The sequence below is a fragment of the Myotis daubentonii genome, chromosome 3, assembly GCF_963259705.1.
Source record: "Myotis daubentonii chromosome 3, mMyoDau2.1, whole genome shotgun sequence".
Classification (NCBI taxonomy): Eukaryota; Metazoa; Chordata; class Mammalia; order Chiroptera; family Vespertilionidae; genus Myotis; species Myotis daubentonii.
In genome coordinates this window covers 136087234-136113232 of record NC_081842.1, presented here as the reverse complement: position 1 = coordinate 136113232, position 25999 = coordinate 136087234, and the positions used below count along the sequence as shown (strand labels likewise).

At 44.0% G+C, this 25999-nt stretch overlaps 1 protein-coding gene across 5 annotated transcripts in view; it reads right to left on the bottom strand.

The window, feature by feature from the left end:
* PHACTR1 (phosphatase and actin regulator 1) overlaps nt 1–25999 on the bottom strand; it is a 485326-nt gene that overhangs the window by 96388 nt on the left and 362939 nt on the right. For all 5 annotated transcript variants that reach the window (XM_059688650.1, XM_059688648.1, XM_059688649.1 and 2 more), the window contains exon 3: nt 14274–14354. In XM_059688650.1, coding sequence (XP_059544633.1) covers nt 14274–14354 — 81 coding nt within the window. The remainder of the gene's footprint in view (nt 1–14273; nt 14355–25999) is intronic.

Genomic DNA, 25999 nt, shown 5'->3' with positions numbered 1-25999 from the left:
TACTTATCTTTGTGAAGTTGTGTATGAAGAGCCTAATGCGAGCATTTGCTAGTTGTTTTTCCCTTTGAGATGCGAGTGCTGTCCAAACTATTCCTTGTTTTCATGTTAGTTTCCCAGTTATGCTCTCTGACTGAAAGCACATGTTCACAAGGAGCCCAGAGCTGAGAATCCTTTCAGAGGACGATCCCTCTGGTGGTGCTGGTCCTGATCTCAGTGAGCCACGAAACAGACACATTTCTTTTTGGGGAAAAAATCCACCCTTTGAGCATTGCCATTGCTTTTTTGAGAAGGCTAAAAAGGGCTAATTCCAATGTCACCTTGATATTTGGGGGGCTAGCAATCTGAATCCATGTCAGCAAGCCCAGTGTACATTCTTGATAACCTATAATTAAGTCACTACCTCTTTCCCAGAAACTGGTCTTGCAGAACCTGCTACAGAGGCCATAAAACTGTGAACAGTGCACTGCCCCGGAGGGGGGTTATTAATGCTGGCGCCAGGCCAAACCATCAGATATGGCCTGGAGACCCCCATCACCTGGGGGCCTTCTTGAAAACCCCGCAAAAAGGGCCGGAAGCATAATCCATATTTGCGGGACAAAGACCCCAGAAAGATATAAATGAGAAGCCCTTGCATGTTACTTTACTCAGATTTGGAAAGTTATTCCCTGAGTCCGCCGGCGTAAATAAACAGTGTCACTCCTTTTCTCTAAAAGTGTCGCTTGGTTTTTCTCTCGTCTTCTGCAACAATGTAACTCACAAAGGTGTCATTTTAGCAACACTATACAGTCATTCCCTCCTTAACAACAGCAACATGTTCTGAGAAATGCATTCTTGGGCCATTTCAACGATGTTCAAACATCACAGAGTGCCCAATATACACCTAGATGGTACAGCTCACTACCCACCGAGGCTACGTGGTATAGCCCAGTGGTTGGCAAAATGCGGCTCGTGAGCCACATGAGGCTCTTTGGCCCCTTGAGTGTGGCTCTTCCACAAAATACTGACTTCTGCGCATGGGCCACGAAGTTTCAATCGCACTGTACATGCGCGCCCGCCTGCACATGGTATTTTGTGGAAGAGCCACACTCAAGGGGCCAAAGAGCCGCATGTGGCTTGCGAGCCGCAGTTTGCCGACCACTGGTATAGCCTATTGCTCCTAGGCTAGACGTCTGTATAGCATGTTACTGTACTGAATATTATAGGCAATTACAACACAATGGTAAGTATTTGGGTATCTAAACATAGAAAAGGTGCAGTAAAAATATGGTCTAACAGCAGTTCTCAACCTGTGGGTCACGAACAGTGAAAATACATCCTGCATATCAGATATTTACATTACGATTCATAACAGTAGCAAAATTACAGTTATGAAGTAGCAACGAAAATAATTTTATGGTTGGGGGTCACCACAACATGAGGAACTGTATTATAGGGTCACGGCATTAGGAAGGTTGAGAACCACTGGCTAAGATAAAAAGATAGTACACCTGCATGGGGCACTTATAAATGGAGCTTGCAGGACTGGAAGTTGCTCTGGATGAGTCTGAGTGAGTGCTGAGTGAATGGGAAGGCCTAGGACATTACTGTAGCTGTAGAATTGTAAAACAACACAAGATCAAATCAAGCACACGGGATAATGACGCAATCAAGAAACATGGTACACGCGAGAGGTATGAGGCTGCTGCCCACATAACACAGCATACTGTTTTACAGCAAACTTTCTCTTTATAAGTAGAAAGAGTACACACTAAAATACTAATAAAAGGCATAGTATAGTAAATACATAAAGCAGTAACATACTCGTTTATTATCATTACCAAGTAGTATGGACTGTGCATAACTGCATGTGCTGCATCTACACAGCTGGCAGCAGTAGGTGTGCTTACCCGCATCACCAGACATGTGAGTGATGCGTTAAGCTCTGACGTCACTAGGCAATAGGAAATTTCCAGCTCCATTAGAAACTTATGAAACTACTGCTGTGTGTGTGGTCCCGCGTGGACAGAAACGTCAGTTATGCGACGCCTGGCTGTACTGAGACCAACAGCAAAGCCATGGCCGTGGTCTCGGTAATGGAGCGCTCAGTGCCCACTGGGCTGGCTGTGAGTGCTGTTTCCTCAACACCTTTGCCCAGAGCTCCAGGTAGTGGGCAGCTGTCACTGAATTGATTCCTCACTGCTCTGGAGAAGGAGCAAGACGGACACATACACTGCGCTGCCTTACAGGAGGAGGAAAGGCAGCTCGGAGAGACGTGTACAGTGTGGCCCATTGTTGACTTAACGTCGTTAAGTGGCACGTGACTAAAAGCTTCTGCTAATCCCAGTATCATTTCAAATGTTTGCAATTGAAGCCACTAGTAGTTCTCATAGCCAGTGAAATGATATACCAAGCAAGAGTTAGCTAAGAAATAAGTTATTTAAGGATTTTATTAAATGATTAAAGAGCTTTCAACCTAGAAGTTGGAAATGGCTCCCTGGTATTTGTTGACTTTCACTGAGGACACTTTCTTCATTTCTCCTGAGTTCAGGGAGTTGATGTGATTAAACTAAATGATGCTACAGATATTATTTTGTAGTATTTTAAACATACATAGAAGGCAATACTTTTCTATTAGATATTGCTTATTTGCTAATTAATGTATTTGACTCTCAAGCATTTAAAAAGACAAATTTAAAGTTTTAGTTGCAAAAACAAATATGACTTTTTTTTCACTCTTCTGGTGCATTTTCTTTCCCAGTGAGGAAAAGTCAATCTGTGTGTGTGTGTGTGTGTGTGTGTGTGTGTGTGTGTGTGTGTGTGTGTCTGAGAGAGAGAGAGAGAGAGAGAGAGAGAGAGAGAGAGAGAGAGAGAGAGAGAGAGAAATATCTGTGCACCACTGGGATTTAAGGCAGACACTGCAGGATTCTCTAAGATCAGGGAACCTATACTTTCAGAATCCACAAGTTAGTGAATCTTTCAGTTTATCTTTTATCTCTATTTGCAGCCAGGAGTTTTTGGAATTTTCTGACCAGCTTAGATGCAGGAGCAGTTTTGCAAGAGCTATGAGGTTTCTTACTGTCTGATACAGACATCTTCATGACTCAGAATCATTTTGGACCTCCTACCTTGAAATCTGTGTAAACTATTTAAATCTCAGAATTTAATTGATTTCATGATGCTGTGGATGATTTCATACATGTAATAGGATGGTACAGGTTTCTGTGCTTGGAGAATCACTTGCTTTTTAAATTGTTGCTATTGTTCTGGATTTAAAATCCTATTTGGATGTTAATAGTCTTCTCTCCCTTGTTCAGAGGCTTTTGCCAAATTAAATATGTGAGCAGCAATGACTTCCTATCACAAAAGTGGCCAAGACATTGCCTGTGCCTAGCTTGTTTCAGTTGTATTTCCCTGTAGCTATTTCCTGCTGGCTTGTCAGCATTTGCTGCCTTCTACTGGACCCTGGTCAACCAACCACTGCTCACGGGGATTCTCACCGCATCTCCAGCCACAAATATCTCACCGTGTCAAATTGTGGTGTCTGTCTCCCAAAGGTGTTTCTTTCATCTCTCTTGGGTACAGTGAAGCCTCCTCATCAAAGTCACACCAAGCTCATAGGTTCTTACATCAGCTGTGATGTAAATTTGATGGCTATGACCATTATTTCCAAATAACAGCTCTGGCTCTAAGGTTTGTAGCTGAAAGAGGGTTTACCCTCTTGCTATTCCTGGACATTTTGATATAAAAAAACGCAACTGGGACAGGGACTGAATATAAAATGAACAAAATGTCCCCATCTCTCTCCAATTCTGTTACGTATATGATAGTGTGACTCTCACAGAACCACACATTGGTGTGCAGTCCATGGATATATCCAGGCACTAGGAGGACCGCCTGGTTGGTAGCAGATACCATAGGTAACAGGGCAGCTTGGCCAGGGCTGAAATGCAAGATGTTAACAATCCCTAACGTCTGGAGTTGGGGGAGGGGAGCGATAGGGGCTGGCCATTTGCAAACATAAGCAGCTCTGCTTCTCCAGCTGAGCTCTCTAAGAGCGTACCCACTAGGCACCCACGGCTAAGTCAGTTAAAATTCAACAGCATTTAAAGTGCAGTTCCTCAATCAGACTGGCCACCTCTGAAGTGCTCAAGCACCCGCGTGGCTGGTGGCTGCTGTCCTGGCCAGCACAGGTGACAGCGTGCCCACGATTGCCGAGAATGCCCCTGGACAGCACCGCTGCAGGCAGACGTGGGAGTCACACAACGGGCCTAACGCACACGCAAAGGTGAACCCACTTCTGGAACTGAGAGGTTAAAATGCTGCCGCTAAACGGGTCCACATCACCACGAGTGGTCAGTGTAGTGGATAATATTTCCTTTAGGGAAACCACAATGGTGGGAAGCCTGGGTGTGAGGACAGGTGACGTGCGAGCAGCAACACAGGACTACGCAGGTGGGCATGGCCTTGGGAGACGTCCTGACATCTCATAATGGAATCTCAGCTCCCCCAGGCAGAACGGGGAGAGCCTGGGCTCAGGTGAAGGGGAGTCGGGAAGCGGGGGTGGGCTGGGGAAGGCAGGCATCCCTGAAGAGCAGAACAGGCCAAGTGTCTGGGAGATCATTGCTAACGTTTACTGAGCACTTACTCTGGGCAACAGGCAAAAAGCCCAGATTGGAATGTGTCCTTTGATGCTCCAACAGCCCTAAGAGAGAACAAGCAGGGGCCGAATGGAGTCGAAGGGTCTGCAGTCCACGGGTCTATCCAGACACTCGGAGGGCCGCCTGGTTGGTAGCAGATGCCTTCCATCGAGCGCCCTGGGCTGGGAGTAGTGAGAGGGGACTCAGGGGAAGCACGGCCTTGCCGGAGGAGCAGTCTAGGGTCCTGCAGGTAGAGTCCGTCAGAAAGCAGGTCCAGAAAGACAAAAAGCTGCCCTGTACTTTGTGCCCATAAAAAATGAGGAAGACGGACCAGAAGCCTGGGCTTGGGGCGCCTGGGAGAGTGCCGTCGTCTTACAGATTTTCATGAGGGCTAAGGTCCCTCTGACTCACACGAATCCTAGGCAAAAGCATGAAGTCAGGAAAGGTTTTCTAAGCCTGTACAGCTTTGTTTTGATTAACTACCAGCCTCCCAAATCTCGGCTTGCTTTCCTGTTACACATGCCAGCGCAGCTCAGTGGCTGTGAGGGACCAAGCACAAGAAGGCTGTGGGCACGTCGGTGGAGCAGGGGTGCCCGCCATGCCCAGGGTCCCCTGCCCTGCCTTGAATTCACAGAAGGGGTGCAGGATAGGCCGTTAGAAAGGGGGGTATTGGGGTGGATCTTCCAAGGATAAGTCATAGCAGGCAGCAGCTCTCTCAAGTCGACTGTCTCTGCAATACAGGTTTATGAAACGACTGTCAAAATAGGGCAAAAAAGGTCTAGTGGTTATCTCCAAAATTTCTGGCCCATGAGATATGAGAGTGAGCCTGGAGAGGCTTCTGGGCAGGCTTTTCTTGCTCTTAGAAAGAGATGCCAAGATCCTCCGGATATTGTGTCTCATGCAATGCCGGAGCGACTGCAGCCACCGTGCTACTCTGAGGGGCTGCGGCCTGTGGATGGCTCCCTTAGCCACGGTGATCAGTTCACCAACCCCGGAGCCGACCTGTCACTGGACTTTATTATGTGAGTTTCGCTCACTGACTCACCCACCCACCCATTCATGCAATAAACATGAAGTAAGTAGTGACAAATGCCAAGCGTTGCTCAAAGCATTTGGAATACTTTAGAGGACAAAACACAAAGACCATTAGTCTACATTTGCTTACTGCTTCAGCCTCCTCGAATGAGGGTTTTTATTACCGGAAAGCAGAAGCATCTTAAGGTACCTGCTGCTGGCTGTATACTGGCTTCACAGGTAACTAAAGAGGCTACAATTAAGCAGCGTGAACATAATCAAAAGGTCACTTCTCAGCCCTGTTAGGTATGTCTGCACTTGACACTTTGGACCTTCTCTCCCCTCCACCCCCAATCATTGAACCACAGCCTCTTTCTTGGCGTCCATAATGCTACACATTTCTGGTTCACTCCCCAGTTTGGGAGCACTTTTCAGTCTTTGAGGGTTTTCCTTACTCCCAGACCATTTTTCCATTCCCAGATCATTCAGTGCTGGGTGTCCATGGGGTTTTCTATCGTTTTCTCATTCTACATCTTCAAGAAATGTCATTAAAGAAGGTGGCTTCATGAGCACTTACACAGGACAATTCCATTCCTGTACCTCCAACCCAGATCTGCCTCTTGAGTCAGATCTGTGTATTCAGTGGTCTGCCTAGACATTTGGACATAAACCCCATGTGGCCAAACCACCACAATGTTTTGTGTCCTAAGCTCACTTCTCTGGGTTCCCAGCTCAGAATGTCCCTGTGTGCCCCTGCCAGAGTCCCGCGTATCAGCCATGCCTGACCCCGCTCCGGCACGCCCCAGCTAAGCAGTCACAGGGCCCTCTTGACTCCACCGTCTATTCTCCTGTGTGTCCTTCCCACCCTCCACAGTCCTGCTACCCTCCTTCCGGCCGTCTACCATCACGTCAGCTGAATCCCACAACAGCCCGCTAACTCATCTGACTCATGTCTTGGTCTCCCTCCAAGACCTTCTCCCCATAGGTAGAGTGATGAGGCTGCAAATATGATCATGTAGAAACCCTCCCAAAGCTCCCGGCTGCTCAAAGGAAAAAGAATGAACACCTAATAATTTCCCTGCCTGCACCATCTCCCCCCACTCACCCTCACCTTCCAGACAGCTGGACACTCTTTCATTTATCCCAGCCCGGTGCCTCCACATGTGCTGGTCCTGCCACATGTAACACCCTGCTCCCTGTCCCGTCTTCTCTATGATAGCCCTTATATTTCAGGCCTCCTCGAAGACACCACTCCCCGCAGGATGCCTTCCCGCAGTCTCCCGGTGGGTGGGTGATGCCTCCCGTACCTTCCCCACGGACTGCCGAGTGCCCCGGCCTGTTCTCAGGGCTGGTTGTCCTCTTAGCCAGGAGGGCCCGCTGTCCCCTCTGGTATTCCTGGCGCCCAGACCGGCGCCTGCAAGATAAGAGTTATTCAACAAAAATGCAAGAGGTGAATCAATTTACTGGGGAACGCTTGCTCATTGCTCTAATAATAATTTCATTACTTTTTTATTTTTGGCTTGGGATAGTGATTTTCTGAAAGAACAGGGTTGCTTACGAGAAGTTTGGTCACAACTTCTCTTTATTCTCTTTATTGCTTAAACCGCTTTGCAGTTACCCCACTAGGGACAATGTGTTGCATCAGGGGCTACGCAATGATGACATGTCACTGATGCTGAAAGCAAACCCTCTTCATTTTCTCACCGTTACTCGAAATCACAGCTTTCAGAACATGCCATTTCTAGGTGAGACATCAATAACAGCTAACCATGTGTCAAAATAACTGCCTGGTAGAGGTTGTGAAAAGCATTTGCCAAAAACTTCCAGGGCTTTTAAAAGTCGGCACATCTGGGAAACCAGATAAAGAACAGGATTTCAGGAGGCTCAAGCTGACTACATTGTCTCTTTTGATACAGGTAATTATTTTTATATTTAAAAATTGTTGACCTATTAATGTAAATACCAGGCTCTTTTTTCTTGACTGCCAAGAACAGAAAATGCAGCCTCTGCATAAAAGAGTTGTCCATTCCAGGGAGCCCCTGCTTGTATTTATAATTAAAACGAACACTTTCTAAAACGTTGCTCTAACTTGATTAAGGGGAAAAAGCATACCTCACTGCACTTCATGATTTGCTGTGAAATGTTGTCTCTAATTCCCAGCACCCAGTGGAAACTGAGGTTGCTCACTGGCCCTGGTCCTCTCCCCCCAGGTCTAGGTGTGACTGCAGCAGAGACCACAGGTGAGCTGCGTGGCCTCACCTGTATCACCGCGGCTGCCACACGCGCCCGAGTCTCGCTCCCATCCAGGGGGTGGACGTGGGTGATGTGCATGGCGGTGTTGTCTCAGTCACCATAGAGAGATGGTCTCCTGTCTCCCTCATCCCCCTGACCAGGGGCATATAAATTCATGTGCATTAAACGTACCCATCCTATAGGAAGTGAGTGACACTGCCATAGAACTGAGGTTTCATAGGAAACCTAGTGGTCAAACTACAGTACAATTGCCTTTGTTATCCCTAATATTTTTTAATCACACCATTATGGTTATTCATAGAAATGATTTGCAATAACCTAATAGCGATGTTTATTAAGATCCTCTAGCTACTAATAGGCCACATATTACAAAGATTTTCTGGGTTTCTCTAAGTTCCAAATGGAGGACATGTGGTCTTAGCAGGGTGTTCAGAGTCCACACACACTGGTTCTGCACCCTCAGGTGGGTCAAAACCTCGCTGGGCTGCGGCTGCTTCATCTCCATGTTGGAAAAATCACAGGAGTTAGGCCACAGGACCTCCTGAGATCCTTGCTAAGTCCAAGAAATGCCATAACTATTTTACTCAAGGCCAAACAGTTGCCTGTTCTCAGGAGATTTTTCTCTGTATCACTGGAAAGCCACTATTTGAAGTAGAGTATTTAGCATCTATATACATAAATAAATAAATGAAATAATAGTGTCTATTCAAATAACGGGCAATAAAGTTTCATGGACCATAAAACTGAATAAGTCAGGGGGATGCAAGTTCCTCGTGTTCTCGATGTTGCCACATCGGCGAATAAACCACAGCACGCGAGCCTGCAGAGAGCCTCGGGTCTGCTGCACGTGTTGTTCTGTCAGTGAACATTTACTGAGCATCAACTATGTCCCAGGCACCATCTTAGGCACTTGGACTATCTCAGTGAACAAACCAGACGAAGATCCTGCCTGGCCTGGTAGAACTTCATTTCAATAAGATGAGACAGATGAGAAAAAGATGAGCACGATAAACAATTTATAGAGCATGTTTGAAGGTGATAAGAGAAAAAGAAAACAGTAGAGTAGAGACAGAAAACTGAGGACTTAGGGAAGGAGGTGGCAACTTAAAATCTGGTGGTCTTCGGGCAGTGATGGCGAACGTTTTGAGCTCGGCGTGTCAGCATTTTGGAAAACCCTAACTTAACTCTGGTGCCGTGTCACATATAGAAATTTTTTGATATTTGCAACCATAGTAAAACAAAGATGTATATTTTTGATATTTATTTTATATATTTAAATGCCATTTAACAAAGAAAAATCAACCAAAAAAATGAGTTCGTGTGTCACCTCTGACATGCATGTCATAGGTTTGCCATCACTGTCCTAGGGTAAACTTCATTGAGAAGGTGACATCTGAGCAAAGACTGAAAAATAAATGAACCATGTGGATGGAGATCTGGGGAAGAGGATTCTGGGAAGAGGGTGTGCCCAATGCCAACCTCTAGGGTTGGACAGCAGGGATGGAGAGATGCCACAAAGAGAAAGTTACCAGGAGGTATGGCCAGGGAGTTGAAGCAACTTAGGGGTTGGAGGGCCAGGCGTGGAGGGCTTCGTACTGTCCTGGGAACTTGGAATTTTTCTTAAATGTGGAGCCACTGCATGCTTTGAGCAGGGATGATGTGCTCTGATTTATGAGAACTGAGAGAGGCAAATGCAATACAGAAGTTTTAATTTTAAAGAAACACTGAGTTAATTTAAAAAACTTAAGAGCTCATGAATTAGGTTACAATTTGTTTTGAAGTAGGACCAATGCTGCTGTTTCAGCTACTGATCTTTCATTTAGGTCTCTGTGCAAATATCACCTTCTCCAGAGGTCTTCCATGATTTCATTTACCTAAAATTATCATTCTTCCTCTGAGTTTGTCTCTTTAGCTGGCTGCTTTATTTTCTTACATAGTGTTTATCACTCCTTGACAATATATCACATACTTGTTTAATTATTCCCTGTAGTAGCATGTGAACTCCTCGAAGGTGAGGATTTCACTGTTTTGGTTATCACTTTAGCTCGACACCAATTTGCTGAATGAATCAATGAATGTCCCAGGGGCGTAGGGGAACCCTTGAGTTTTAGTTCACAAACAAAGAGGCCATGAGATTGGGGGATAAACAGTTAAAAATAACCTGTCCATCAAATTATAGATTATGTTCCACCATTGATTTAGCATTTTTATATTTAATGTTTGAACCTCATCCCACTGCTATATAAGTATTCTGGAAAATTTAGAAAACGGGAGAAAAACAATTTATAATTTTATGCTCCTATACACATCACGACTAACATAATTAAAAACTTTTTTATTATATAGTTTTCAAAGATAGCCACATTCTCACATGGTCTCAGTACATCCAAAGATAAAATGATTTTCTCTGGCTTTCAAACTTTAACCAAAAGCTCCTTTGGACTCCAAACTTATGGGATTTTTTGTGTAAACCAATTAAAAGTTACAAGCCACTGAGGAGCGTATGCTCCCCACTCTGACATATTGTATTAAGTGAGGAATTCCTGGACTAGCTGCTATAGACACTTGGGATAACACTGCCTCTTCAACCCGAGCTCTCATTTTGCCTGATTTGAATTTATGGCCGGGTTTGGGATTTTAACCTGCTGAGAAAAATATCAAGAATCTGAGGAGCTCTAGCAGAGAAATAAAACCTCATTAATTCTGAGTTCGCCCTGCTGCCCCCAAAGTGACAAATTTCAAATCACTACAGTGTATTTTTATCCTTTCTATGAACGAATGGGTTATTACTAAGCAAAATCAATAATGCGAGGAAGCTGGAAGAGAAAAGCTTATCTACCAAAGTTAAACTGCTTTCTACCATGTAAGCACAAAGCAACGTGACGGCAGTGTGAGGCGGGGGCCTTGCAGCTGCGCTCGGCGGCAGGCTGACACAGGAGTGAAAAATCAGTGGGCAGCTGTCAGGGGCCACACATCTCTGGTGGACACCATTCTGCCGCCAGGTGACTAGAGTCACATTTGCTAACACAAGAGGTGGTGCATAATGAGGAACTGCCAGCCAGGCATATGGAATGGCTTCTCCAAATCTAGGAAATTTATCTTTGAAGTGAACAATTTGATAAACGATTAAGGTCTCCTTGCCACTTGCTGTTCACTCAGGGTGTGCAATGATTTAAGTTGTTTTGCCCATAAGAATCCCATATACAGTGAGGTGAATGATGTCATAGACAGAAAAGAATGAATCACAGGAAAGCAACCCATTTGGAGACTGAGGGGAGGCAGGTTGGAGGCGTAAGGAAGACATTAAACCAGGCCTCAGGGGGCTGGATTCTCCTCAGCCACTGACATTGGTAAGACCATTTTTTTTCTCTTTCTTTTAATCTTTATTATAGAAAGTATTACATAGGTCCTCCTTTCCCCCCTATTAACCTCTTCCAGCCCACTCCTATCCCAGGCCCTCACCACCCTGCTGTCTGTGTCCATGGGTTATATTGTATTCATGTAAGTTCTTTGGTTGATATCTTCCCACCCACTCTCCTCTGCCTTCCCTCTGAAGTTCATCAGTCTGTTCATGCTTCTGTGGCTCTGGGTCTATTTTTGATCATAAATTTATTTGGTTCATTAGATTCCACATCTGAGTGAGATTATGTGATACTTATCTCTCTCTGACTGGCTTATTTTGCTCAGCTTAATACTCTCCGGGTCCATCCATGCTGTTGCAAATGGTAAGAGTTCTTTCTTTTTTAAAGCAGTGTCATATTCCATTGTGTAGATGTGCCACAGTTTTCTAATCCACTCATCTGCTGATGGGCACTTAGGCTGTTTCCAAGTCTTAGCTATTGTAAATTGTGCTGCTATGAACATAGGGGTGCGATACCACCTCACACCTGTCAGAATGGCTATCATCAACAAATCAACCAACGGCAAGTGTTGGTAAGGTGTAGAGAAAAGGTAAACCTAATATAATGCTGACAGTAATGCAGATTGGTGCAGCCACTGTGGAGTTTCCTCAAGAAATTAAAAACGGAACTCCCATTTGACCCAATCATCCCACTTCTAGGACTATATCCTAAGAAATCAGAAATGCTCATTGGTAAGACCACTGTGAGAGATCTCTGCACCTCAGATAAAAGGGGACGATGATGTTCCCTCCTAACTCCTGGGCCTACTGACCTAGGGTAAGGCATGTAAAGAGTTTTAAAAAATGTCAATAATGATAATAATGATGAGACTACTACTGATAATGGTATGGTAACAATTTCTTGAGAATTTATGGAATTATAGCTACGATTCTAACTTTACATGTTGTTATGGACTGAATTGTGTCACAGCCCCACCCAAGAATCATATGTTTTTTAAAATTTTCTTTTTAATATATTTTTATTTATTTCAGAGAGGAGGGGAGAAAGAGAGAGAGATAGAAACATCAATGATGAGAGGGACTCATTGATTGGCTGCCTCTTGCAAGCCCCCTACTGGGGATCAAGCCAGCAACCCAAGCATGTGCCCTTGACCAGACTGAACCTGGGACCCTTCAGTCTGCAGGCCGATGCTTTATCCACTGAGCCTGGCCTGCGCCCTCTTGCAGTCTGGGACTGCTTGGGGGATGTCTGCCTGCCGGCTTAGGGCATCGGGCCTAAGCCAGCAGGCAGACATCCCTCTCGCAATCCGGGGCTCTTGCATTCTGGGACCCCTTGCTCCTTACTGCCCGCCAGCAGTGGAGGCGGGAGAGGCTCCCACCACTGCCGCTGAGTTGGCCAGCCATGAGCCTGGTTCTGGCTGAGCAGCGCTCCCCCTGTGGGAGTGCACTGGCCACCAGGGGGCGCAGCTCCTGCATTGAGCATCTTCCCCCTGGTGGTCAGTGCATGTCATAGCAACCAGTTGTTCCACCAGTATTTCGGGCTGTTTGGTCAATTTGCATATTAGTGTTTTATTACATAGGATCCCCTACCATCTCTCCTAGGGAGTGAATATGAAGAAAGGAGTTTGGAATGAAGCATGAAGACTTAAGGTCGGTTTGAGAAAGGCTTTGGGGTTTTGTACAGAAAGCAAGACATTGGAGAAAAGTGACAAAATTATGGATTCTCTTTCCTTGGAAAGCTTACTCAACCAGAGAAGCTGTGCTTGGGTGTGGCCTTCCTCAGAAGCAGGATAAACTGGCTCCCCATAGGGATTGCTTGGCCTCGGGAGGCTCTGAGGATTATAGGTCATTTGAAATAGTACGACTTCACATCCTGCCTCCAGATCCCCTGCCATGAAGCAGGGCCAGAGCGGTGCCTCTTCCTGCTTGTCCCATTTCTCGGCAGCACGTTGTGCCAAGAGAAAAAACTCGAACAGCACCACCGGGAAGCCCCTAACAGGAACGGGTGAGTGAAATGCACCAGGGAGTAGGGACCGACTCACTGAAAAGAGATGGCGCCAGAGAGAGGCACCGCAGGCGGAAACACACCTGCCTTTCTGAACGGAACACAAACGAGGCCTGCAGAAGACCTACAACAGCAGGGCAGGCGGGCTGTGTTGTCAGAACTACAGGATCACCCTTGTTATCAAGATGGATCTGTAGAGCAGACTATGTGCTCCAATAATACGGCCCATCAAATAACACTAGCCCAGAGTAAGAAGATGTGAAACAGACAATTACAAGATTGGAACCAGCAGCCTGTCATTTCACTTAAAGCTTTCAGTGATGTGTGGCCCTGGGAGAGAACAGAGAGTGCAACTCAAAATAGCAAAACTCTTAGAAAAAAGGAGTGAAGAACAGTTACTATACTGTGTGAACCACTCCATGCATTTGATTCAAAGGCTGTAATCCAATAAGCCAAAGACACACAGTATTCATTGGCAAACACTTGTGGACATTCACAGAACACCGGAATCGCTGTAACTATTGGCTTTTGAAATATCACATAAGCACAGTTATACTTTATAATTTTACTCACTTTGATTTCTCCTATTGTGGGAAAGTGGACTGTCCAGAAAAATCTGTTAGGGAAATTCTAGATGCTGGGGATTTCTGACACTTGTCTGACACTGGGAACCCCAGTGTCTGAAAGAGCTTAAGCAATTACATTCACGCCAGCTGTGTGTATTCGAACACCAGCAGGCTCACAAGCAGTACCCACATCATTCCTGGAGCCATGTCGTTTTTCTTAGCATCTGTGGTTTGATTCCAATGCTGAGAACAAGGGAGCTTGTGTCCCTGCCTCATATAATGCTGACAGCTTATATCACCGTCTGCCACATTCTCTTTTCTCTCCAAAACTGTCTGGAGTTTTACAGGTTCAAACCCTGATAAAGTGATGCAGAAAACTGTATCCAACTCCGAGAAACACGCACCCAGACTCCATGCACGCCTTCCCAGCCCGTGGTGGGTGGACCAGTTCCCCTTACCTTTGTCATAAATTTCCTTCAGGACTCCTCGTTTTATCAGCTCCTCTCTGCTTTGCCTCATGGATATTTTCCTTTCCAGCGCTGCAAGCAAAACACAAACAGAGAAGCGGTTGTGAATAGGCAACAAAAATGGTTTTCAAAGGAATCACATTTCAACATATTGAAATGTAATGTATGGGAAAGTTTGTGCAAATTCTACTTTACTAGTAAAAAGTTAATGATATCAGCTAACATTATAATGATACTATGATCAGCATTTTAATCAGACATTTCATTTAATTTTTAAAATGATCTTCAAATTACCTATGAGGTAGGCGTTATTATTTCATTTTACTGAATCCTGATTTACGGTTGAGGAAACTGTAGCAGAGAGAAGCTCAACCACCTGTCAGTCACAAGGTCACTGAGAAGAGGAACCAGGATTCAAATCAGAAACACTACCTCTGATCTCAGTTTAACCTCTGCCTCCCAGTGCGTTTCCTGAGTATGGTATTTTTTCATAGCTGAGATTTCTTTCTCAAAGCTCTAGTTCATGTAGATCTGGGCTCACTGAGGAGTTTTTGCTCCCTAGCTATTACAAAAATGGTATGAAATTATCTCCTAGTGAGCTCTTCGGATGGAGAGACAGGGGCGGCGGGGCACCTCCAGGGGACAGCCCACCACTGCTGTACTCTTTACTCTCCAAGTTGGAGGCCCTGAGTGAGGAATGAACTGTTCAATCACCAAAATGCACCCCCCCCTCACTGGAACCCACCACTCACCTGAGCCAAAAGCTCCAGCAGGTGGGAACTGGAAGGGGGGAAAGGGAGATTTCCTCTCGAATCAATGGGCATGATGGAGGGCAATTCAAGTGGAAAGAGGGCACAGAAGTGGAGCAGTGAGGGGCAGCACTAAAGGCAGGCCTGGGGCCCAAGGTGGGCGGGGCAGGGAGCAGCCCATAAGAAAGCCATTCCAGCAGCTGACACTGCAGTTCTGGGTGAATACCCAGTGCAGGGAAGGCAGGTGATTTTGGTTGCTTTTGTCAGTTTGAGAATATCCATATCATTTCAATACACAGTTATTCAGGGGGAAAAGCCAGTTATAAAACAAGGAAACTATTTTATGTAGACAAATTCAGATACAGACTAGTCTCTCTGTCTCTCTCTCTCCTTCCCTCTTACACACACACACACACACACACATACACACACACACACACATACACACAGTATAATTTAGTGCAAATAACACCAATAAAACCAGGAAGCCAGCAAGGGAACAGGGGCTGCGACTCTATCTCGGATACCCACGGGCTGTGACCTTAGGCCACTCTGCGGGTCTGGGGTGCGCTCAGCCCCAGCTACTTTGATGTAAAAGACTCAGGTGGGACCTGGACATCTGTATTGTAACAGAAAGCTCTCTGGGCTATTCTCAGCCATATCAAGACTGAAAATCACATCACTGATGATATATTTTGGGACTTACTATTTTTAAAAAGTTATGTTCTAACTCTTCCTGTTAACTTACAATGAATTAAGGGGTACAAGACAGAAAAAGAAATGGCAAGTTAGGCTACACTTGTATATAGCTTACTGAGAACATAATAATAAAACAGATACATATAGATATATACCCACAGAGGTGAGGGCAGGAGGGTTGTACAGGAGGACAAGCATCAGCGGTGGGGTGTAGGGACCCTGGAGCAGTGGAGCAGTGTTGATTTGGGGGCGATGGAGGAGTTTTGACCCATACCCAATGGCATGCTACATGATGGCAGGAGAGCAGAAAGATGTTCTTTATGCAGAAGAGGAACAACCAGAGAAGGGAAAGAGAAGAGTCTCCAGCTAGGTTAGAAAGTCCTGCCTGCTTTAAAAAGACTGGCTGCGGCACAGTGGGAAAAGAGAGCAAGGGGAGACGGGTGGGGGTGCGGGTAGGGGGGTGAGGGCGGGGTGTTAAGCAAGAAGTTTGTTGCCAGGTCTTGTGGGTGACACAAAGATGCGCTTTGCCGCCCTGTACTGAACCACATACATGGAACAGATTTCTCTTGAACAGAATGGGGTTTCCCGGGGCTTTTCAAAACCACAGAATAAATTGGATGGACTGGATCCACAGTGCTGAACAGAGTACCTGCAGCAAGAGGGGCAGGCCCTGGGCATGGAGTTCCGAGGCTGCAAGTATCCGTAGAACACAGACGGCCTCGGGCCACACCCTGGGCCATCAGGACCTCAGCTGTCTCACCGCACTCTCAGCAGCAGGGACCTGCTGCCGGTGGGGAAAGCCACTCTGCTAGGTCCGGAGGTGATGGTGACCAAAGGGACAGTCCCTACCCTCATAGAATTTACAGTCACCAAATGACATTACTTAATGTGCAATTACAAGCTGAGAGAAGGCCCCTTAAAAGAAAGGGACATGGTTCTACCAGAACGTATGATAATTAAGCTGGAGCATTAGAAACGGTTCTTCTGAGGAAGAGACCTCTGAGCTGAGTTTGGAAGAGGAAGATACATGGTCTCAGCAAATGACCATCAGGCATGGGCTTCGGGGAAACACTCCAGACCTAGCAGGCTGGGCAATGGTTCTTGATGGAGAAATTACAGTGCTGAGGACAAAAGGAGAGCAAGTTGATGTAATTGCAGCCACCAGCACCAGGTGGAGATGGGCAGAGGGGCCAGAGCATGCAGGGCCTCATGGACCGTGTTATTCTAAGGACAGTGGGAATAAATGACACTAGCTGAGTATCTGAAAGATCATATCCACTCTAGTGAGAAAAATGGGTCGGAAGTAGGCCAAGTGGTAGGTGATTAGGTCAGTTTGGCAGGAGATGATGGCCGTTTAGACTAAGATGCTGGTGACGGAGATGGAGCCAAAGGACGCATTCAGGGCACCTGAAGGTGGCATTGATGCCATGACTTAAAGTGAAGGATTAGATGTGGGATGTGAAGGAAAGAGAGAGGGGTCAAGGACAACTCCATTGGTTCCTGACTTGCATAGCTGAATGGATGGTGGTGTCTGTCCATTACTAAGGTAGGGGACCCAGGATGAGAATCAGGTTTGGAGGGATGATGGAGAGCTCAGTGTTAGCCATGCCTAAGAGGAGACATCAAGCATGTGTAGGGAAATGTAGTTGGATCCTTCATAAGATGAGGATGGGAGTTAAATGAGACTGTGCTGTGTGATACTGACTTCGCTAGACTCTCTCATGTACCAGTGCTTCTCACCTTTCCCATGGAAAGACTCCTGATGGCCAAGGAGTGATGCCAGGGGCAGCAGGGGTATGACTGAAGCTGCCTGTCCTAAGCATGCCATTTCTTTAACGTATTGAGTCTTCCCTTAAGAACTAAGATAGACCTCACATAATGTATCTGCTCTTATGTAAATACGAAATATTCCCTGCCCACCACCACACATTTCTAAGTTTGATTGACATTCTTGGAAGAGATGGTTTATTTATTCTCTGGCTTTGTGCATTTCCTAGTTCAGAACCCTTTGCCCAGATCATTTTGAGAAGGGTGGAATGTCACATAATTTAACGCATTCCACAATACTTACCACAATCCTGTGAAATATTATCATCCCCATTTTACAGGTAAAGTACCTGAGGCCCAGAAAAATTAACTTTCTCAGAGCCACACAGCAGTAAGTAAGCAAGCAAGTTAATGCCTCTTCCCTCCAGCCCCCCACCCCATGATACCACATTGTTATGAAGATGGCTATAATGTATATCAGGCTCTAAATATTACCTAATGTATAAGGCTCTAAAACTGGAAGACAATTTTGTGATTAGCTTGTTTGAGGCTCAACATCATGGTAAAATGACATAATTACACTTTAGTTTTAAGAGCCTCTCCCTTCTAAGGCACTCTTTACTTACTATCTCTTTTAACAAGGTATGTGTGATGCCTCTCTTTTACTCTTGTTTCTAGTAGCCCTCCCAAAGTTAGAGCGAAGTTTAAATGGGACCAAAGACAAACTCACTACCACTCCAGGGAGTGAAATAAAGTGGGTTGTTTGGTGCAGAAGGTCAATTCAGATCATTTGAGCTGGTCTACTATGGAGCCATAAAACACAGGGAGAAGAGGATTTAATGTGGGGGAAATATAATGACCAGCTCACCAAGGCTAGGTCCAATCCTCCCTCACCAATAATTTTGGTTTGGGGTAGAATAAAGACAAAAAGAAAAAAATAAAGCCAAGATATGGAAGCAACCTGAGTGGCCACCAAAAGATAAATGGATAAAAAAGATAGGGTACATACATACACTGGAATATCACTCAGCATAAAACCATGAAATCTTGTCATTTGTGACAACATGGATTGACCTAGAGAGTAATATGCTATGTGAAATAAGTCAGACAGAGAAAGACAAATACCACATGATTTCACTTATGTGTGGAATCTAAGAAAGAAAATTAAACAAACAAAACAGAAATAAACTCATAGATACAGAGAACATTTTTATGGTTGCCAGATGGGAGGGGTTTGCGGCGGGGTGAAAAAGGGGGAGGGATTAAGATGTGCAAACTGCCAGTTATAAAAACAGCCACAGCTTACTGATGTGAAGTACAGCCTAGAGACTATAGTCATAATATTGTAATAACTATGGATGGTGTCAGGTGGGTACTAGACTTATTGTGGTGATCACCTTGTAAGTTATATAAATGTCTAATCCCTATGCTATACACCTGAAACTAATATGTTGACTGTAATTAAAAAACAAAAATGGTAATAAAACAAAAAAGATAAGTTATGAAAAGTTAAAGAAGCCAGAAGAAGAGGAGCAATGCATTGGAGAAAACGGAAGAGGTAACGTGTACTATTCCTGCTTGAAGGACGGCAGGAACACATCAGATAAATGGGACTTGAGAATGATGGTGAGCTAAATCCACCGGGGAGTGCTTGGTCTTTGAGAGGTGGGAAAAGGAAGTTAAAAGAATAAACCTATCCATCTCTTTAAAAAAAGAAAACTGAGAAACTGTCTTCTTGGCAAAAAGCATATGGGTGAGTAATATTTTCGTATAAATGAAAAATAAAGTCAGTAAGGACTTATTTTAAAATAAAAAAATGTATTTAAAGTATAAGGGTCCCTCCCTCTAATGTTATTCCATTATTAAAGCACAAGCCAGTATAAACTGAGTGACCACATGTGGAAACATTCTGGTGTAAACGTTTTTGGTTAAAAAACTGGATTGTGGTGATAGTCGCACAACTCTTAATGTTTACTAAAATCCTTGAATTGTACACTTATAGTGAGTTAATTTTAAGGCATGTAAATTTTACCTCAATAAAGCTGTTAAGAAATAGAAAAAAAAGTGACCACAAGGAAAAATTCCAATAATGGCAAAAACATCAGTTAAAATTAGTAAATCTAAGCAGACAATCCTATATAATAAAAGCCTAATATGCTAAGTGTCTGGTTGACCAGTTGGCTGTTCAACCAATCAAAGCATAATATGCTAATGATATGCTAAGGCCACTCAACCGTTTGCTATGATGTGCACTGATCACCAGAGGGCAGACAGTCAACCAGTGGCTATGACATGCACTGATCACCAGGGGCAGACGCTTCGATCAGTAGGTTAGCTTGCTGCTGGGGTCTGGCCAATTGGGACTGAGCAAGACAGGCTGGACACACCCTGGAGCCCTCCCGCAGTCCCTCCCTGGCTGACCAACCTCCTGTGTCCCTCCCCGACCCTGATCGTGCACTGGTGGGGCCCCTTAGCATGGCCTGTGCCCTCTCGCAATCTGGGACCCCTCGGGGGATGGTGGAGAGCTGGTTTCGGTCCAATCCCGCAGGCCAGGCTGAGGAACCCCACAGGTGCACGAATTCGTGCACTGGGCTTCTAGTTATATTAATAAACTTTAGGCCATGGTAAGCAAGGGGACAACATTAAAATAAAAGGATTGGAAATATAGCACATAATGGCAAATTTCTATAAACAATTTTTAATGTCTAACATGGTGTTAGACATTATATCATATAAAAAGCAGGACTCTGATTACCCCTCAAAATGAAGACACAGCTCAGACAGTGCCAATGCAGCTCCTTGGCCTTTAGAACAGAACTATGTTTCCTGGCTGCAGTAAATGCGGGACACTGTCATAGGCTTTCGAGATGGTCCTATGGGAACTAAAACACTAAAACAAAATCGCATAAGCCAGCAAATGTGCAAAGACTAATTTAGGGACATCCAGTCTAAGTTTCTATGCCAACCCTGAGATAGCCTAAAGGTTAGGAAAAGGGAAAAAATGACTATTTGCTTTTATAGACTGACAAAAAAAAATTAGTTGAGTAGATCCAAACACATCAAAGGAAGCTTCACACACCTGTCCTGCCTGAAATAAGTGGGAGAGGGATTTCTCAGTCACTGTACCAAAAATAGTCCACAATGGCATCCCCAAAAACCATATCAAAGCTTGGCAAGTCCAAGGACGACTTTCTAAGTTTGCCATCAAACTCTACCTTACTATAAAAAACCACGCAGAAAACCTTGACAGGCAGTTATTCCATGCATTTTTGTTTTCTGGATGTTTGAAGTCTTGAGGTCTTGGGGCCTTGCTGATCTTGAAGAGGCTGTCCCTCCCAGGGCTAGCCAATTCATACAGAGAGTGAAGGACTGGCCTAGGAGTGCACCTTTCATATGCAAACCAACCAATCCAGAGCACACACCCTCAACCACCTCCTTTATCAGTTCTATAGGCCACTGTTCCCTCTTGCCCTAAGAACCACTGGGGCAACTAACAGATCACTAGAGACTGTCCCTATGCCCCAGAGGTTGCTAAAATGATTCAAACTAGCTAAGTGAGCCTGCTTACCATTCCTTCCCATAGAAGCTACAATAAAAGGTTCTTGCCCATGTTTTCCTATCACTCTCTCTGTCTCCTGACAGATCCTTTCTAGGCTAGCGCTGCTTCCCCATATGGCCCCCGTGGCATGGCGTAACCCTTCCTCTTGGGATCTGTGAGTCTAGCAAACTATCTTGTCAATGGCAGGTGTCTCCTGATCTGCAGGCCCACACCTGAATAATCATAAGAGCTATGTTTTAAAAGCACCCATCCTTGCACTGGTTTCTAGGCAAAGAAAAATAACTAGGGGAGTTTCCACAGCTTTATGTTCCAATCTATTTTTTAAAAATGTGTTTATATTTGAGCAAGCGCTTTACAAATGGAAAGGCTGGTGAAAAACTGATCCTAGGCAGCAAATTCCTCCAGACCCCGGACACTAACAGATAATGGAGTGACAGTAGTTCCAGTCTAATCACTTTTGTAAGTTCTTCTGAGCCACCACTGCAGTCCATGGCACATTTACTGAAAGCCCGTTCCCCATCATCTCGCCTTAATTATTTTCCTAGTCTCCTCATCCACATGGGCTCCTTGTGCCAAGCCAAGGAATCCAAGCTTCTTTGATGTCGATGAATTTAAAATAGGGATCTTGAATGGGCTCATTCTCCTTAGTCAATGCCTGGATTGGATGAATTTGTTAAAAATAATTAGTCATTCTCTTCTTACTTTCTGCATACACACTATGCTTTTATTTTTTATTTGTGAAAATATTTTCACTTTAAGTAATTCAAATAAAATAGCGGAAACAAAGTCCTTTTACACCTGCCTCCTTCCATAGACCCAGCTCACCAAATCGCCCTTTGGCCTCCTTTGATACTGGCTCTCTCCTTTCCACCCTCCTTCACTCCCTCTTTCCCATATGCTCATCCCCCATATATATTTAAAACTGTATATATAGTTTTAAAAAATGAGAGGACTCCTTACGCTCACATTTTCTACAGTCTTTCCCCCTCTCATTTATCAGCATGTTTTAGAGCTCTTCCCATCAGCACATGCAGAAGCACCTCATTCTTTTTGAGCAGCGCACACCATTACATGGGCAATGAGCACCATACTTTATTAAACTATCTGCAACTGAAGTAAATGTAAGTTGATTCCAATTTGGGGTATATAAACATTGCTATTGTAAATATAATTGTTCAGGCATGCATGTGAACAGAAGTAAGAATTTTTTAAACATATCACTAGATATACAATTTCTGGGCAGGGCAGTACTGATGGAAGGAAAGAACTCATATTTCCTAACATTAAGTATTGCTTTATTATTTTAAAACTGAGGAAATGGAAAAAAGCAATACTGATGCTGGAACAAGTCATTTGGTTCTACTCAGAGTAGAACCAAATACATAGCAGGTACCTACTTATACTTTTCACTAGGATAACCAATCTCTGTTGATTTCTTTGCTCAACTACCTTTACATTATATTCTGTAGGGAAGAGAAGGTTGAAGAGGGAAAACAACTGAGAAATGATAAAATTTTCAGTAGCATACTGTAGAGTCTTATACCTTCAGTCATTAAAATAGTCAACCTGTAAGTAAAACCTGTGGCTTTTACCCTTTTAAAATCTTCCAAGTCCAGTGAAAATGCATTTAGGCTAGAAATCTACAAGTGACAAATGGAGTGAGCCCTGAGAGTCTAGGCCGCAGCTCCACTCCCATCTGACTTCATGAGTAATGAGGATATGATGCCTCAGCCCACATTTACCCCATCTCCAGAGAAAATGCTTTCATTTATGTAAGTTGAAGAGGATCTGTTTCAAATTAGATTTATACAAGAAAGCGAGGATTTGGAAACGTGGGTAAGCCTGGAGGTCTTCCGTTATGAAAGATCAAATGGCAAATGCCAGTTGATCTCTCACTTCATAAGGAAACTGATAAGAAGAGTAACACAGTTGTCCATCTAAATGCTATATTGAAAAAGAAGAGAAAGTAAAAAGGAAGGCAACTCTACATGTCTAGTTTCAGGCAGAATGGGTAAACATGTTCAAGAACTCATATTAATCTAGAAGCAATTCGTATGAGCACCGAATATTGTGCTCTTTACTAACTCAGAAAATGCTCAAGAATCCTATGAATATCTAAACACTTGCCAAATATGGAATAACTAGGCAAGAAGGTTTTTAAGAACTTGAGTACCTAAGAAAAGATTATTGAATTATTAATTCAAAATGAATTAAAAAATATTTGTCCATTAAGGCCAAGTGATCCTCAGAATCAGAGACACTGACCAGTTTAGAATTTCCCCCCTCTAAAATGCCAAACCTGGTGGAAATTCCATCTAAAAGAACCTAAGGCTTACCTGTCCTCATCAGATGATAACAGTCACAGATCCTGATGCCCCATTGTTACAGCATGAATGTCAGCTAATGTGTAAGTGGAGGGAGACAAGGGTCAAGTTCCTTGTTTCTGATATTGTTCTATGTAATGACTCCTTGCTAGGGTGAATAAACTCTTCATGACCCATGAGGTAGGAGGTGAGATTGTTTATTTCCTGTTGTTTGTGATTACATCTAAGTCATCTAGAACAGCACTTTCTAAAGTCTGTTGTGCAGAATAATAAACCCCTAGATGCTCTGAGAAAGGGTTCTGAGGACAATAGTTTAGGGAAACGCAATGGGCCATGGAGAATCACAATGGTCATTAGCACAAAAATACCTACAGTGAAGAAACCTGCTTGACTCAGTTTGACTCGGTGTTTCTCCCAAATTCATCTGACAATGTGACCCTTTCATGGAGTACCATGGACTGTCACTCTGAAGAGAATGTCTGGGAGATGCTGATCTAAATACCAGGTTGTAGGAAGCAAGGGAACCAGGGAGGTCCATCCGTCTAACTCTTCTGTCAAGAGTTTTCCAGTAAAGGTCCGTATCAAACACAACAGAAAACCCAAAGTCCTGCAATATCACTGAGCAAGGCATGGCTGACCTGAAGATGCTGATGGAGCAAAGGGACCAGCCCTCTACCTACTGTCCTCCTGATGGGAACTTGAGCTGGTAGGAGATCTGCATTCCAGTGAGCCTCCTGATGGGCCGCCCCCACACATTCCCCAGATAAATAAAGACTAGACTTGTTTAACCTTGAGCAGCTCAGTACCACATACTATCTGCCCCAAATAACAATTTTGGGTTGGACATAATTGATATTAGGCACTTCCTTCTGACAGTAATTCAGACAGTATAATTCCTCTGGAGTCACAGAGCATGGGAGTGGGACGGGGCCATTAGCACAGAAGGGGGCGATTTGTTCTCAATACCGTGGGAGATGTGCCCACAGCCAGGTCCCACAGGAGCTCTGGCCACTGACAAAGTGATGGGAAAAAGGGAGGATCACAGATTCATTTTAAGCTGTAAGTTGTGCTGTTAAAAGTACATTCTCTGTGGATTTGTAAATGGAGTTTGGTTAAAACTGTAAAAGCGTTTTGGGGTCAGCTGGAAAAATATGAATACGGACTGGGTATAAGAAAATATTGGGAAATTATTATCAGTTTTGCTATGTATTGTAATGGTCTTGTAGTTATAGAGGACATTTTTCTTATTTTTTTAAAGAGATGCATAATTAGAGAATTAAGTAATTTATTTTAAAACATTTCAGAAGGAAAAACAAATATGGTCAAATCAAGTAACTGTTAAGTGATGGTCATATAATTATACAACTATATAATATGATCATTATACAGCTCTTTCAACTTCACTTATGTTTGAAAATTTTCAAAATAAAAAGTAAATGAATGAACCTTACAAGTAATGTTGAGTGAACAGAGCAACACAAAAGTACACATACTGACTCTACCTATGTAAAGTTTAAGAACAGGAAAAACTAAATATGTGGTTTAGAGATACCTATCTCTAAATTTAAAACTGCAAAGAAAAGAAAGGATATGGTCACACTAAAAATCAGGTTAGCGCCACCTTGGGTGGGAGGGGAACTGCAGTTAGAAAGGCACATTAAGCGGCTTCCGGGCGCTGTCCATATTTTCTTTTTTGATTTGGGCAGTGCTTACCTAGTGTTACTTCATAACCATCCATTAAACTGTATGTTGAAGCTGGATGCATTTTCTCAATGTGTCCTATTTTCCAAAATAAAAACATTAAAAAGACATTCTTACTAACCCTGCTTCTCTCTGTACTATTGCAATAGTCTCCAAAGGGGAATAAAAGATTCAGCCACCATATAATGAAATTATGCAGTTGGCCAGCAAACTAACTCCTGTTAATGTAAGAAAGGGTGATTATAAGGCAGTAGAAGCCACAAGTCTTTTCCTGGTCTTTTGTTCAAATAGGTAAGACCAGAGTGTAGAGGGCTGCTCCTAATGCTTGCAGGTCTCTAGGTAGCAAGACTGAGATCTGGAGTATTTTTTGGGGGGCGGGGGGCGGTGGTGAATGTTGGCAGCAAGTTTTAGAGGTGAGTAATTTTGCAGAAGTAATGATTCTGAATTTTGAAAATAGGATGACTGTTCTTGGAGCCCATTCTTGAAGTGACAAGCAAGAAGCAACTTATGGGAAGTAGTTTTGCAAGGATCAGGCTCCTCAGGTTCGGGAGTGCCCTGAGGAAAGTTGATGCTACAAGTTGCAAATTCCATTTTCTTTATCTCCCACCCCAATCTGCACAGGAAACTTCAAATCAAATTCTAACAGCACTTAGGCATTACTTTTCTCTACTGAGATCTATGCCACAAAAGAAATAACTCCTTCATGTACTCCCCCACCCCACCTCTTATGGGAACATAGTATAACATGATTTAATAAAACCAAGAGCTGAAAAGTAGTCTACGTTAAGCCCTGATTATAGCCTTCACTTTGTCCTTTCGCCGATATACCACCTCATATGACAGGCTTTTCCGTTAAATGTGAAACAGATGGCCCTACAGTGACAGAGAGTGCAATGTGATGAAAGTGTTTATGTGGGA